This window comes from Cetorhinus maximus, chromosome 11, assembly GCF_964194155.1.
Source record: "Cetorhinus maximus chromosome 11, sCetMax3.hap1.1, whole genome shotgun sequence".
NCBI lineage: Eukaryota > Metazoa > Chordata > Chondrichthyes > Lamniformes > Cetorhinidae > Cetorhinus > Cetorhinus maximus.
The window spans coordinates 120,682,735-120,698,041 of record NC_135889.1 but is presented as its reverse complement, the minus strand read 5'-3'; the positions used below and the strand labels follow the sequence as shown (position 1 = coordinate 120,698,041).

The 15,307-nt window shown below is 46.3% G+C and overlaps 2 protein-coding genes across 3 annotated transcripts in view; both read right to left on the bottom strand.

Annotated features, from left to right (window-relative positions):
- LOC144686882 (tubulin alpha-1D chain) overlaps nt 1-15,307 on the bottom strand; it is a 917,839-nt gene that overhangs the window by 91,106 nt on the left and 811,426 nt on the right. The gene's annotated exons all lie outside the window — the stretch shown is intronic.
- Nucleotides 1,364-13,533, bottom strand: LOC144686866 (tubulin alpha-4A chain-like). Its single transcript, XM_078552662.1, has 4 exons — nt 13,269-13,533; nt 5,669-5,891; nt 4,093-4,241; nt 1,364-2,550 (listed from the first exon to the last, which is right to left on the bottom strand). The coding sequence occupies exons 1-4, from the start codon at nt 13,269-13,271 to the stop codon at nt 1,567-1,569; spliced, it is 1,359 nt and encodes a 452-aa protein (XP_078408788.1). The 5' UTR covers nt 13,272-13,533; the 3' UTR covers nt 1,364-1,566.

Genomic DNA, 15,307 nt, shown 5'->3' with positions numbered 1-15,307 from the left:
CTCGTAACTCAAACCTCAGTGTCCAGGTATCACTCTGGTAAATCAATGTTGCATTTTTATGACAATCTGACAGCATCATGGTCACTTATACTGATTTCAATTTCTAGATTTCTTTTTACAATGTGCGATAATGGATTTTTAAAAAATATATTTTTGGGGGATATTGTGTTATTCTGTGAAGGAGGCTGTGTGCCTGCGTGCACGCACGCGTGTGTGTGTTTGTGTGTGTGTGTGTGTAAATGATTTAATTGGGCTGGGAAAAGGTTTCTAGAGACAGGTTGGCTGGGAGGTTTAAGACATGAAAGGATAGAGGCGTTAGGTGTGCATTTGTAATGAGATATTATGGTGGGCTTGAGGTACAAGTAAATAGGTTGGATCTAACGTTTGCATTTTTAGATAAGTTTGAATATCAAAGGGAAGTCAGGGGTGAAAAAAAAAACATGTTTGCATCTTACAGGAGTTCCATGGGTAAACAGAAGAGGTTATATTACATTTTATTGACCCGACAACATAGAAACGTGAAAGATTTTATATTTGGAAGGATTTGAGTTTCAAAGAGGTGCGAGAGCAATGGCACCTGAGATGAAAGGGGGATAATGGTATTTTAGAGTTACTGTGGAGAGCTTGGTGGTTGACTCTTGGTTGTTGGCTGTGTGAGGAAGATCTCCTGGAAACAGCTCTAGGCTGGGAGAAGATGCAGTTTGAATCAGCCATCCAGTCAAAGTCAGAAAAGTCTCAGTTAGCAAAAAACAGCCTTGTTCTGAAGTCTTGGATTTCCACAGCAGAGTGGAAGAGAGTTTAAGAAGCCTTTATTAAAGCTACAGCAGATTTCCTTGGGTAATATTACTGGATTTTTATAATTAAACATCTATAAGGGAGTGTTGCCTGGAAAGTGTTTACTTCTGGGTCTGACCAAGCAGGGAGTCTTTTGGAGGAATGTTTTGTAAGACTAACTTTAACTGTGTAACTGTAATCTTGTGTGCCTAAGTTTTCTTTTCTTGTTAATAAAACTTTTACTTTTAATTTTTAAAATCCCAAAAGTGTTACTGGACTTCTTGCTACAGAGATCAGTGCATTTTCTTCTCATTTTCAGATACCAAAAAAGGTTTTGGCCCTTAAGCCAAGTTTCCCTCTGGGATTTGGTTTGTGCAGCAAGTTACATCAGCTGCGGTCAGAACAAACGAATTCAGCTTTTCAAATTGCTGTGATGGGATTTGAATTAATGTTCTCGGGTACTTAATTCTACTGGGGTATTTTTTAATCACAAGCTGTGGCTATAAAATGGCAGGAGAGCACCTCGCAAAACTCCAATTCTGCTGCAAAATCCTACTTAGATTTCATTTAATAATTAGACGGTCAAACGTTTCTCCAAAGCAATGTTAAAACATTTATTTTCATTACATGAAAACAGAGGAAAGTTTCCAAATAAGTATCTCAAATCTGCAGGTTTAGTTTCTCAGACAATTCAAGTCAAACCGCAATCTCTCAATATCAATGGATTTTTAGACACATCTAAATTATGTCAAGACAAAAAGTGAGAAGGTCTGCCCCCAGGTTGAATGGATTTCAGAATTCCTCCTTATCATCATCGTCGTCGTCATCAGCTGCACTATCTGCTCCAACCTCCTCGTAATCTTTCTCCAAGGCTGCCATGTCTTCACGGGCCTCTGAGAACTCCCCTTCCTCCATCCCCTCGCCTACGTACCAATGCACAAAGGCGCGCTTGGCGTACATCAGATCAAACTTGTGATCGAGGCGAGCCCAGGCTTCAGCGATGGCCGTGGTGTTGCTCAGCATACACACAGCACGCTGCACCTTGGCCAGGTCCCCACCAGGCACCGCAGTGGGAGGCTGGTAGTTGATGCCGACCTTGAAACCAGTTGGGCACCAGTCAACAAACTGGATGGAACGCCTGGTCTTTATGCTGGCAATGGCAGCATTGATATCTTTTGGCACCACGTCACCCCGGTAGAGTAAGCAGCAAGCCATGTACTTGCCATGGCGAGGGTCACACTTGACCATCTGGTTGCTCGGCTCAAAGCAAGAGCTGGTGATCTCGGTCACAGACAGTTGCTCATGGTAAGCTTTCTCAGCCGAGATCACTGGAGCGTATGTCGCCAGAGGGAAATGGATACGAGGATAGGGCACCAAGTTAGTTTGGAATTCTGTCAGGTCGACATTCAGTGCTCCATCAAAGCGGAGAGACGCTGTGATTGACGACACAATTTGGCCAATCAGCCTGTTCAGGTTGATGTAGCCTGGACGCTCTAATTCCAGATTCTTTTGGCAGATGTCGTAGATGGCTTCGTTGTCTACCATGAAGGAACAATCGGTGTGCTCGAGCGTGGTGTGAGTGGTCAGAATGGAATTGTAGGGTTCGACCACAGCTGTGGAGATCCTTGGAGCCGGATAGATGGAAAACTCTAGCTTGGACTTCTTGCCGTAGTCGACAGAGAGACGTTCCATCAGGAGAGAGGTGAATCCAGAACCAGTGCCACCTCCAAAACTATGGAAGACCAGGAAACCTTGAAGACCTGTGCACTGGTCAGTCTGGTGAGGGGAAAAAAGGATAAGGAAATAACAAATGTTACTTCCCAAATAGAAGCAAGCATTACATTACCTGGCCCTTATCCTTTGGGTGTCAATAAAGCTACCTGCACACAGGAATGCTGCGAATACAAATATATGTATGATCAGGAACAGATCACATAGTCTACCAAGTCTCTCCGCACCAAGATGCCTGGAGCTTCAAGACTAGGGCATTTACATACACCCCACCCCACCCAGCTCTGAAGAGGCAAAAAAATCCAGGGTGAAAAGGGAGGGAAAAAGCACTCTGAAAAATTCCTTCCGATTCTATCAGGTGATTGAAACTCAGTTCAGAAGATGACACAAACCAGATAATGTCTCGAAGGAGTTCTGCCTTCTATATGGTGCACCCTCCGCCCAGACAGGAACACGTTCAGAGTTTCTGTCTTTCCCGGGAGATTGCAAGGCAGTGGAGAGGTGGGAAATAGTGGGGGGAGGGGGAGGGGGTGGAGCTTGTATTGTCATGATGTGATCGTGAGTGAGGGGCAGTCTTACTGGATACAGTTGGCCTCCCCCTGCCAGTCAATTTCATATGTTTGAAGGTAAAAGTGGATTTCCTGTTTGACTACACTGCTGCACAGTTTCCCCTCCAAAAGAGTGGGCTCATTGGTCCAAGGGAACAACCTCATTAGGCTTAATTGTCAATTGTTACAAGGTCCCTTGTTTAAGGGTGTGACCCTTTGCGAGAGGATTTTCTGTGTTTACAAGTCAAGACTTCCATGCCCGGTGGGCACCGCGGGGACTGGGGTGTTTTGTTGACCCCTTTAATCACATTTTGGTTTAATGTTTATAAGGTTCCTTTAAAGTTTCTCCTTGATTTTACAGCTGACCTGACTTAGGGGCTGTGCTTGATTTATCCCTTATTGTGTTAATTTAGTTTATTGTTTTAACTCTGAAAGAGTTACAAGTCATGACACTAGACACTTGTCACAGCACATGTATAACCAACTCCCGAATACACATCACCCCCTCCCCAATTCACATCACCCACTCCCCAATACACATCACCCCCTCCCCAATACACATCACCCACTTTCCCCAATACACATCACCCACTTTCCCCAATACACATCACCCACTTTCCCCAATACACATCACCCGCTCCTAAATACATGTCACTCATTCCCCAATACACATCACCCACTCCCCAATACACATCACCCACTCCCCAATACACATCACCCACTCCTGAATACATGTTACTCATTCCCCAATGCACATCACCCACTCCTGAATACATGTCACTCATTCCCCAATACACATTACCCACTCCCCAAATACATATCATCCACTCCCCAATACACATCACCCACTCCCCAAATACATATCATCCACTCCCCAATACACATCACCCACTCCCCAAATACGTATCATCCACTCCCCAATACACATCACCCACTCCCCAAATACATATCATCCACTCCCCAATACACATCAGACACCCTCAATACACATCAGACACATGCCACTCTGCAACTGAGCTTAAAGCTTCAATGTCCATACCAACTTGCGAATTCTGTCCAGAACAGGGTCGATCAGCTCCTTGCCGATGGTGTAGTGCCCACGGGCATAGTTGTTGGCAGCATCTTCCTTCCCGGTGATGAGCTGCTCGGGGTGGAACAGCTGGCGATAGGTACCTGTACGGATCTCATCTGTAAAAGGCACAGTGCAACAAGTTACACTGACCACATCAGCCGTACACACAGATCAATATGTGGAGAGACTGGAGAAGCTGGGATTGTTCCTCTGAGAGCAGAGAAGGTTAAGGCGGGGAATTAACAGAGGTGTTCAAAATCATGAAAGATTTTAATAGAGTAAATAAGGTGAAACTGTTTCCAGTGGCAGGAGAGTCAGTAGCCAGAGGGCATATTTTACAAATAGCAAAAGAACCAGTGACAAGACCAGGAGAATGTTTTTATGCGGAGAGTTGTTGTGATCTGGAATGCACTGCCTGACAGTACGGTGGAAGCAGATTCAGTAGGAACTTTCAATTTGGGTGTATACTTCAAGGGGAAAATTTTGCAGGGCTATGCGCAACGTGAAGGGAGTTGAATGAATTGAATAGCTCTTTCCAAGAGCCAGCACAGGCATGATGGGCTGAATGGCCTCCCCCTGTGCTGTAACCATTCTATGATGTACTACTAGCATTTTGCCACATTTCAGCATTCATCCCTATTAGATATAGTTACACCCGGGTGGGGGAAGAATTCAAAGGAGCTCAAAATAATTTCCATCTCCAACCACTTCCCACTAGCCAGTTTAAACATTTGTTCTTTAATCTCTGTGCAGAGGGAGTAACAATACTGATTGGTATTAATTCTGGACATGTATCAAGCCCTTGATAGCAGTACATAACAATCTCTATTTCTGCCTTGTAAAGGGAGATCCTCCCCATCCTCCTTCAGATACCATGCCCGTAGAGGACGTTGGCGACCATGGACTTCCATTGGATTGGTCCATGATTATGCTTGGCAAAGTGCTGCAGTGGTTTGCCATTGTCTGCTGCAGACTGGCTGACCAGGAAACTCTCCTGCTCTTACCACCTGCCATCAGACATACTGGGAGGATTTACAGGCTGATAGACCACATTATGAATGCACCTTCCTTGACCATCAAGTCCTGAAGTGGGACTTGAACCTGGAGCTTTTGGCCCAGAGGTAGGGTTGCTACCAATTGCACCACAAGACCTTGTCTGGAGGGTGATTAGCAGTCCCATTCACTACTTTCAAGGAATGGTTTTTCCAAACATCAGCAGATATTCAGAGAAGGGAAAGATTCCAGTCAAGATTCAGGAGCCTTGCGCCAAGAGCTAGAATCATAGAATATAGCACAGAAGGAGCCAATTTGGCCCAACTTGCCTGTGCCAGCTCTCTGAAAGGACAATTACTGGGTAGTCCCTCAGCTCTTTCCGCATAGCTCTGTAAACCTTTCTCCCTTTTCAAGTATCTATCCAATTCCCTTTTGAAAGTTCCTATTGAATTTGTTTCCACCATCCTTTCAGGCAGCGCCTTCCAGATCACAACAACTCACTGTGTAACAGGTCTAGTAATATGTCTTATAGGCTAATATTTCCCACTACCAATCACAGTTGGTTCCAGGTCCAGAAAGATTGCCCTGGGCACGTGCTTCCCAGTTCGCGTCTCACAGAAGAAAGTGTCAAAGGAGTCGTCTGCCTCGCCAGCGCTTTTGTCATTAGCTCTTTGCCCATCAGACTGGATACCATGCTCCAAACAGTACAGCTCCCAGCAGGCATTGCCCATCTGGACACCAGCTTGGCCAACATGGACGGAGATACATTCACGCTGCAAGAGAAATGATGAATTAGTGAGATGTGTGATAGGCACTGAATGATTACAGCCCCCCTTTAGGTAAATCAGAACATGCCGGATCCTTCGATAGCACCTTCCAAACTCATGACCTCTACCCAAGAAGAACAAGGGCAGTGGGAGCATGGGAACACCATCACCTACAAGCCGCACACCATCCCGACTTGGGAATACATCGCCGTTCCTTCACTGTCGCTGGGTCAAAATCCTGGAACTCCCTCCCTAACAGCACTGTGGGTGTACCTACACCACATGGACTGCAGCGGTTCAAGAAGGCAGCTCACCACCACCTTCTCAAGGGCAATTAGGGATGGGCAATAAATGCTGGCCCAGCCAGTGACACCCACATCCCGTGAATGAATGAAAAAACAAATGTGAGTGCCACCTCATATTTAGAATTGGACAAATGAATAGGTGAAACCTGAAATAAATGCTTAAAACAGAAGGCAGAGGGGCACCCTGATAGAGATCTTTAAAATGGTAAAGGGTCAATAGGGTAAACATAGAGACGATGGTTTCACTTGTGGGGGATGCCAAATCTAGGGGGCTATGAATATAAAGATAGTCACTAATAAATCCAATAGGGAATTCACTCAGAGGGTGGTTAGAAAGTGAATCTTGCCACCACAGGGAATAGTTGAGGGCAATGGCTGTAGATGTATTTAAGGGGAAGTTAAATAAGTACATGAGGGAAAAAGGAATAGAGGATATGTTGATAGAATTAGATGAAGGAGGATGGGAAGTGGCTCAAGTATAGCATGTACACCAGGATATACAAGTTCAGACTAATGACCTGTCTCTGTTTCTGTGCTGCACATTCGATTGTAATTCAAAAATCTATCAATCTCAGATTGAAAATTAAGAATTGATCTATCATTAATTTCTGTTTGTGGAAGAGAGTTCCAAACTTCTGCCATTCTTTGCTGGAAGAAGTGTTTCCTAATTTCACTCTTGAAGCTCTGTCCCCTAGACTCATCAACCAGCGGAAATAGTCTCCCCCCACCATCTACCCTCACTGGGCCCCTTAATATCTTGAAAGCTTCAATCAAATCAACCCTTAACCTTCTTAATTCCAGGGAATACAATGGGAATTTGTGTGCTCTCTTGTAATTTAACCCTTGGAATCTGAGTATCATTCCAGTATCTCTGCTGCACTCCCTCCAAGGCCAATAGATCCTTCCAAAGGTGTGGTTCCCAGAACAGTAACTCCAGGTGTGGTCTAACCAGGGCTTTGTATAGTATGGTTACATTGGTTACATGGGTTGAGCAGTCCCTGGTGGGGCTGAAGGTAACCGAGGATGGCAGCAAGCTGAGACCTGAAATAAGGGACACATAAGGAGATGGGACCAGAGGTCCATTTAAAGGCAGCAGAAGCAGATTCAGTCATAGCTTTCAAAGGGAATTGGATACAATACTTGAAGGGGAAAGGTTTGTGGGGCCATTGGAAAAAGATGAGGGAGTGGGACTAATTGGATAGTTCTGTCAAAGAGCCAGCAAATGGCATGATAGGCCAAATGGTTTCCTCCTGTCCTGTTATCTTTCTATTATTCTATCCTGTCCCTGTTCTTTAGTACTTCCCCTCTAAAACCTATCCACCAAGTTGCCTCCCTCTTTGCTCTCAAAAGGCTCCCAAAAACCCCTCTCTCTCTCTCTCTCTCTTTCCAGTGTTGCCTTGGCTCTATGGTCGCACTCTTGCCTCTCAGTAAGTGGCTCGGATTTGCAGAATCACAGAATGGTTACAGCGCAGAAGGAGGCCATTCAGCCCGTCGGGTCTGCACCAGTTCTCCGAATCTGCAGTTCACCTAATGCCCGTTCCTTCCCACCTTTTCCCGTAACCCTGCACCATTCTTCCTCTTCAGATAACAGTCTAACTCCCTTTCGGAGGCCTCGATGGTACCTGCCTCCACCACGCTCTCAGGCAGCGCATTCCAGGTCCTAACCACTCGCTGTGTGGAAAAAGGCTTCTCTTCGTGGCCTGAATTTTCAGCTTGGCAGGTGAGCGCAATTGGTAGGCCCGGGAGCAGCCGGGAAATGGCCGCCATCAGCCCCCGACCGTGATTTTGTGCCGGTCGGCCAATTAATGGGCAGCCAACGTGAAACGCGCGCTGAGAAGCTCAGTGCTGCCGAGGTGGGTTGGGGGGCGGGGTGGTGGGGGGCGTGAGGAGGGTGGGGCACTGATGCTGGTGTGGGCCAGCCCTGGCAGAAAACGCCCTGAAGGCAGAAAGCTGCCTCCTGAGAGCTGAAGACCTGAAAAGCATCAAATAAAGTGATTAAAATCAGGATATGTGCAAGTATCACAATCAGTCACCTGAACATACACCTTCTATAAATACCGCCCATAGGGTTTTTCTTTCTCTTTCATTGAATAACGGACACCTCACCCCGCCTGTGGATTGAGGTTTCATGCAAAATGCAAAGTTCGCCTGGCCAATTTGCTTGTCTGCCAACCATAAGGTTGGATGGACCACAAAAAAAAATCGGACACAATTGCATCTTTAATTACCTTAACTGGCAGGTGCGCTTCCGGCTTTTGCAAGACCAAAATATCGCGCGAGCACGGGATGATGTCATCTTGCTCGATTTCACGTCCAATCGGCTCGGGCGCACGCCTGCCCACTCAACGAAAAGCTCTGCCCCATGTTGACTTTGCTTTTTTTTTTAACCAATCACTCTAAATCTGTGTCCTTTGGTTCTCAGTCCTTCCACCAATGAGAATAGTTTCTCTCTATCCACTCTTCCCAGACCCCTCATGATTTTGGACACCTCTATCAAATCTCCTCTCGGGCTTCTCTTCTACAAGGAAAACAGTCCCAACTTCTCCAATCTCTCTATGTAACTGAAGCTCCTCATCCCCAGAACCAACCTTGTGAATCTTTTCTGCACTTTGTCCAAAGTTTTCACATCTTTGCTAAAGTGTGGTGCCCAGAGCTGGACTCAATACTCCAACTGAGGCCGAACCTCGAGCCCCGCTTTAAGAACCCAGCACTAGGTTGACACTTCACTACTCAGGGAGTGCTACATTGCCAGAGGTACCATCGTAAACAGGCATGCTGAGTAGATGCAATGGCACTATGTAAAGAACAGGGAGTTGTCCTGCTGCCCTGGCTGAATTCCATCGCCGGAATAATATGACTGAAATAGATAATCTGATCATTCAAATGCTCCTTGAGAGATCTTGTTGTGAGCTAAGAGTTTTCTATTCAGTCGATCGGTGCATGTGTCTGCTCAGAGAACATTCATGTTCAGCGCAGTTCCAATGCCATGCCAACTGAGACAAGCATGGAACTGAATTGGGGGCGGCAAGTAAAGAGAAGCCAAATGAATAAATTGGCCACCGAGTTTGCCGATGTAACTTCAGAGAAATGTAGTTCAGGGACAATGAGCAGGAGCTCAGTTTCATCTGCATACTGGAGCTCAGTCAGTGAAGTTGGAGAGATTTTTGTTTTGGATTGAAGGCGAAATTGTCTGTTCTGTTAATTGTCTCCTTGCTGTGGGTAATTTTGCTGAAGGTGATGGACGGTATTACAGCGAGGAAGATGGAGGAGAGAATTGTTGCGATGAGGCAGCCTTGCTTGACCCCATGACCTCGGGCATGGCAGGAGGCTCCCAGGGGGAGAGCGGAAAATCTTTAGGGATGCCCTCAAAGCATTCCCAGAAGAGGTCAAACATCCCCGCCAGCTCGTGGGAGACCCTGGGCTTGTGACCGACCAAAATGGAGAAGGTTTATTCGGAAAAGTACCGAACACATGGAAAGACTTCATCGGGAAGGTGCAGAGGCGAAGTTGAAACATTGGGGAGCGCACACAAGTTTCCAAAAAACCCATCTACCCCACCCTTCAATCACCATCTGCCCTGCATGTGGCAGAGCCCTGCAGATTGCACATCGGACTTATCAGCCAACCCAGATCCCATCGAACCAGGGTGGAAGCAAGTCATCCTCGATCCTGAGAGACTGCCTAAGAAGGAGAGAGGAACTACCCTTCAAAATTAATCTACTGGCTGTGATTCTCCAAAGATGTGAACGGCACTATCTAAATACAATTCTCTCTTTCTCTTGGTCTATGTGTTTGTGTCTCTCCACCTTATGATTTCCCCATCATTCCTCCGATTGCTCTGTAAGAAGCAGCGGCCTTGATACACTATTGAAATTCAAGCACTTTAACAAGTTTTCATTCCGCTGATCGGTTCAAGTTGGCAGTGCCTGTTTCTGCTCAGAGTGCATTTGTATTATGTGCAGTGCAGGAACACAACACTGAGACAAACATTGAACTGAACTGCAGGCAGGAAATAAAGACTAGCCAAATAAATATTCCCGATTAGAGGAGTCATACTACAAAGGCAAAACATTGCATTGACAGTAGAGGGGAGGATAAAATGGCCCCTGTGTTACAAATATGGGTTTACAAGATTGTTATGTTTTAGAACCATTTTCAATTTAGGGTAAAATGAAAGGGGATCATGTGACCTGTTCTGAAATCTGCCTAACAACAGGCCTGGGTAATGTGGCTGTTAAAGTTTAAAAGGAGGCCCAGGTTGTTTGGTGGGGAAAAGGTGTAAGATGTTCACACTTGAAGACAATGGCAGCAGCATCTGCGTTTACATTGGTTAGACCACTCATCTCCAAAGTCCTAGGGGTTGTGGAGAATGTTGGGTTGTAAACAGATATGCTTTAAAACCATCCATTTACTTCCAAGATAAAATTGGGGTCTCAAGCATAGCTAATCAGCATTCCTACCTGCATACAAGGCCCATTTGATTCATGTTGCCATGGAGATGAGCTTTGAGAAGGGAAGGGCTTCTGAGAGATCCCTAAAAGTCACAGACACGGTTAATCTGCCAGGATCTTGGAAAGAGAGAGAGCAGCCAGAGGCTAAATGACTCTATGGTTCACCATGCAGGAATGTGTGTGGAGGCTCACACTTGGATTGGAAAGACAAAATCCACAAGGATTTAAAACAAAGCTGTAAGATTCACCAAGCTTGTGGTCAGAGGGAAAATCGCCAGGAAAAAAAACCCTCACCATAGAAAGCAGTTCTGGGGTTAAAGGTTACCAGGCTAGGAAAGGAAAGGAACAGCAATAAACCCATGGAGCTAAGAATCACTTTGGACTGGGCCCAGGAAAATTGAATAATTACTTAAGGGACAGTGTAAAATATAACTATGTAGTGGGGTTTTTGGTTGTGTTAAAAGTAACAGGGGAAAGCTCTGTCCTGTAGTTTAAAGTATGGGTTGCTTACAAAAATCATTTTTAAAAGTTATTTCACAGTACATGGGTGTCACTGGCTAGGCCAGAATTTTTATTGCCCATCCCTAATTGCCCTTAAGAAAGGTGGCGGTGGGCCGCCTTCTTGAACCGCTCAGTCCAGGTGGTGTAGGTACACCCACAGTGTTTAATCAATAGTGCTTTTAGTCTGTTTGTTACAGTAAAAGTCTTAAAACCTGAAATCTTGTCTTGTCATCCTTTCAGCTATCAACTGGAAGTTCGAATTTCTATTTTTGAAGCTATCGGTCTCTACAGGGATTGTAACACTGGCAACAGGTCATTGTGCATAATCTTGTTATGCAAAAGGTACTTTGCATATGAGATGATGGCCTATATTAACTCCTTCTGTAGCTGAAATGGAACAACATCCTGCTTCTTGGTAGACGTGCAAAAGTGATAAAGAGGGAGAGAGAAAGAAAAGAGGTAAAGAAAAATACATTTATAAATTAAATGTATTGCTTTCTAGAACACACGCACACACACGCACACGCACACACTTGTCCAGCACACAATACACCGCCAGAGGTGGATCAGAGGTGTTGCTAGCTGCAGGCCATGCGCAGGTGTCAGTATAACTACAGCCCAGTTTCCACAGATACCAGAGGACAGGACTGCTGAGTGGAAACAGAACCTGGCCAATTCCAGCGCTGCCAGAATGTAGGAAAGGGATTGGCACAACGCCAAGAAAAAGGGCAAAAAATGCAATTTGCAAAAAAAATGATGAAGCTTCCATTTCATGGCTAGCTGCCATCACACAATCGGAATGCAGATTTAAGATCAATGCAATAGCTAACTAAAACCTGATAGATTTGATTAATATAAACCACTTGCCACATCACAATAAAGCAACGTAAACTCAGTAAAAAAAAAAATACCACTCTCAGGTTTATAAAATGTAACAAGGGAATCTCAGATTAACTTTGGCTCACCTCCTCTCGGGTCCCCCCTTCTAGCCCCTTAAACCAAATTCTTCCTAGTCCTGAAATGGCCCCTTTGCAGCAATCAGGAAAATGAGAGAAAAGCAGTGCGCACACGCTCACACACTCACGCACACACAGACACACACATGCACACACACACTCACACACACACACGCATACACATGCACACACACTCACGCACGCGCGCACACGGACACACGCTCACGCACACACACTCACGCACATGCACACACACTCACGCACACACAGACACACACATGCACACACACACTCACGCACACACACACATACACATGCACACACACTCACGCACGCGCACACACAGACACACGCTCATGCACACACTCTCACGCACACACACGCTCATGTACACACATGGACACACACATGCACACTCATGCACACACAGACATGCACATGCACACACACACACTCACACGCACACACTCACGCACACGCACACACAGACACATGCTCACGCACACACGCACACACACATGCACACTCATGCACACAGACACACACACGCACACAGACGCTCACGCACACACGCAAATGCACACACACACAAACACACACATGCATGCTAAAACTGATTCATGCGCCCATTAAGCGTTTTCAAATAGGATTTGGTTAGGGAGATGGGGGTTTCATTCCTGGGCTTTTGACCAGTTGCCAGCCTGGACTCTCCAGGGCAGGGAGTTGGCAATGGCAGCAGTCAGTGAAAATACCCAGTCCCAAGGAGCGAGGGGGCAAAGTCAGCCTCCATCCAGACACAGATACACTCTCCTTTTCCTCAATAAGATTCCATTTTCTGCTCTAAGGAGTCATTAAAACAGATTTTTTTTTGGGAGAATTTCCCCATTGGGATCAGCCTGATTTAAAGATATTTCGATTGGTCCTCTGCTCGCCCTCCAGTTTAACCCTGCTTCACACACCTGGACTCTGTCTCACTTCGCCCCCTCACCTCCAGCCATGAGCGATCCCTTCCCGATGACCTGAATGGAGCACTCGAACTGAGCTAGGAGGCTCCAAAAAACACGACAAGCTTCAACCCACATCTTTAAATGAAAACAAAACAAAAAATCCCCCTCCTAGTTTCAACAGTTTAAAAGTCTGGGCAGCACTGACCTAATTCAGCTTACTCACCATTTTAAATGTCCTTTCTCTCTCTCTCTCTCTCTCTCTCCGAGCTGGCTGGTGTTAGGAAGAGAAGCTGTACAAGAGCTGGTCAGCTCAGACTGGGAACAATAGGGAAAAAGGCAGCGGGGGAAACAACGGAAAACATCTGTCCTGGGACCCTATATATACAGCTGTCACGTCACAGTCTGGGGGCTTGGTTTAAAAAACATTACAGCAATTGAAATTACTAAGTGCTGTAATCATATGACAGAGGCTAGAGGGGAAAGATGAATACGAAACCTGTGGAGGGTGGGAGGTAACCCACACAGAAAGGGGGCTGGCCTCTCCTCATTATGCAAAAGATATGAAACAAAGGTGTATTAACAAACTAGTTTGCATATGCTGATGAGGTAGTTCTGTAACTAAGTTTTATATAAATATATCTACATATATACTACGTATGTACAAAAAAAAATGTCTAGGTTGGTGGTTGGATGTGGTGTGATGGTTGGATGTGGTGTGATGGTGGATCTGGTGTGATGGTTGGATCTGGTGTGATGGTTGGATGTGGTGTGATGGTTGGATGTGGTGTGATGGTGGATCTGGTGTGATGGTTGGATGTGGTGTGATGGTTGGATGTGGTGTGATGGTGGATCTGGTGTGATGGTTGGATGTGGTGTGATGGTTGGATGTGGTGTGATGGTGGATCTGGTGTGATGGTTGGATGTGGTGTGATGGTTGGATGTGGTGTGATGGTTGGATGTGGTGTGATGGTTGGATGTGGTGTGATGGTTGGATGTGGTGTGATGGTGGATCTGGTGTGATGGTTGGATGTGGTGTGATGGTGGATCTGGTGTGATGGTTGGATGTGGTGTGATGGTTGGATGTGGTGTGATGGTTGGATGTGGTGTGATGGTGGATCTGGTGTGATGGTTGGATGTGGTGTGATGGTTGGATGTGGTGTGATGGTTGGATGTGGTGTGATGGTTGGATGTGGTGTGATGGTGGATCTGGTGTGATGGTTGGATGTGGTGTGATGGTTGGATGTGGTGTGATGGTGGATCTGGTGTGATGGTTGGATGTGGTGTGATGGTTGGATGTGGTGTGATGGTGGATCTGGTGTGATGGTTGGATGTGGTGTGATGGTTGGATGTGGTGTGATGGTGGATCTGGTGTGATGGTTGGATGTGGTGTGATGGTTGGATGTGGTGTGATGGTTGGATGTGGTGTGATGGTTGGATGTGGTGTGATGGTGGATGTGGTGTGATGGTTGGATGTGGTGTGATGGTTGGATGTGGTGTGATGGTGGATCTGGTGTGATGGTTGGATGTGGTGTGATGGTTGGATGTGGTGTGATGGTTGGATGTGGTGTGATGGTGGATGTGGTGTGATGGTTGGATGTGGTGTGATGGTTGGATGTGGTGTGATGGTGGATGTGGTGTGATGGTTGGATGTGGTGTGATGGTTGGATGTGGTGTGATGGTGGATCTGGTGTGATGGTTGGATGTGGTGTGATGGTTGGATGTGGTGTGATGGTTGGATGTGGTGTGATGGTTGGATGTGGTGTGATGGTAGACTCTTCAGTATTCCAGCGTACCCAAGCTATATGTGACTCCATTGTCTTGAATGAGTCCTCTCCTGATGGAAGAGTCCAGCGTGAGATTGGCATGGATGTCCACAGAACTGGCAGATCACGTTGGCGTCCTTGGTGCTTGGGGGGAAGTTCTGCAGCTGCGCCACCTCTGGCCTTCCTCTGGCCTTCCTCTGGTTACAGTGGGCACGGTGCGAGTTTGGCTCAGGTGGTCCTCGAAATACGCTGGACCAGGTTGCAGCGCTCGCCTCCACATGGGCCGGTCGGCTGCGGTATTTTTTTGTTCCCCTCCGAGCGAGGTTGTCCGCATTGCAGAAGGTTGTAAGGCTCTTTTTTTTTAGGGTTCCTTTGTATCGTTTGTGCCACCCACCTTGATGCCGTTGCCCTGAGACAGTTCCCACTGGAGATCTGCTCGAGGGGACGCGACTGAAAGGCTGATCAGAACTAGGAACACATGCCAGCTCAAACTCACCGG

Excerpts from the sequence above, each read along its gene's own strand:
- LOC144686866 (XM_078552662.1), bottom strand. Across the intron at positions 4,242-5,668 it reads CCTGGAACCAACTGTGATTG|ATGAGATCCGTACAGGTACC; the intron begins GTAGTGGGAAAT and ends TGCCTTTTACAG. Across the intron at positions 2,551-4,092 it reads TGGACAGAATTCGCAAGTTG|ACTGACCAGTGCACAGGTCT; the intron begins GTATGGACATTG and ends TCCCCTCACCAG.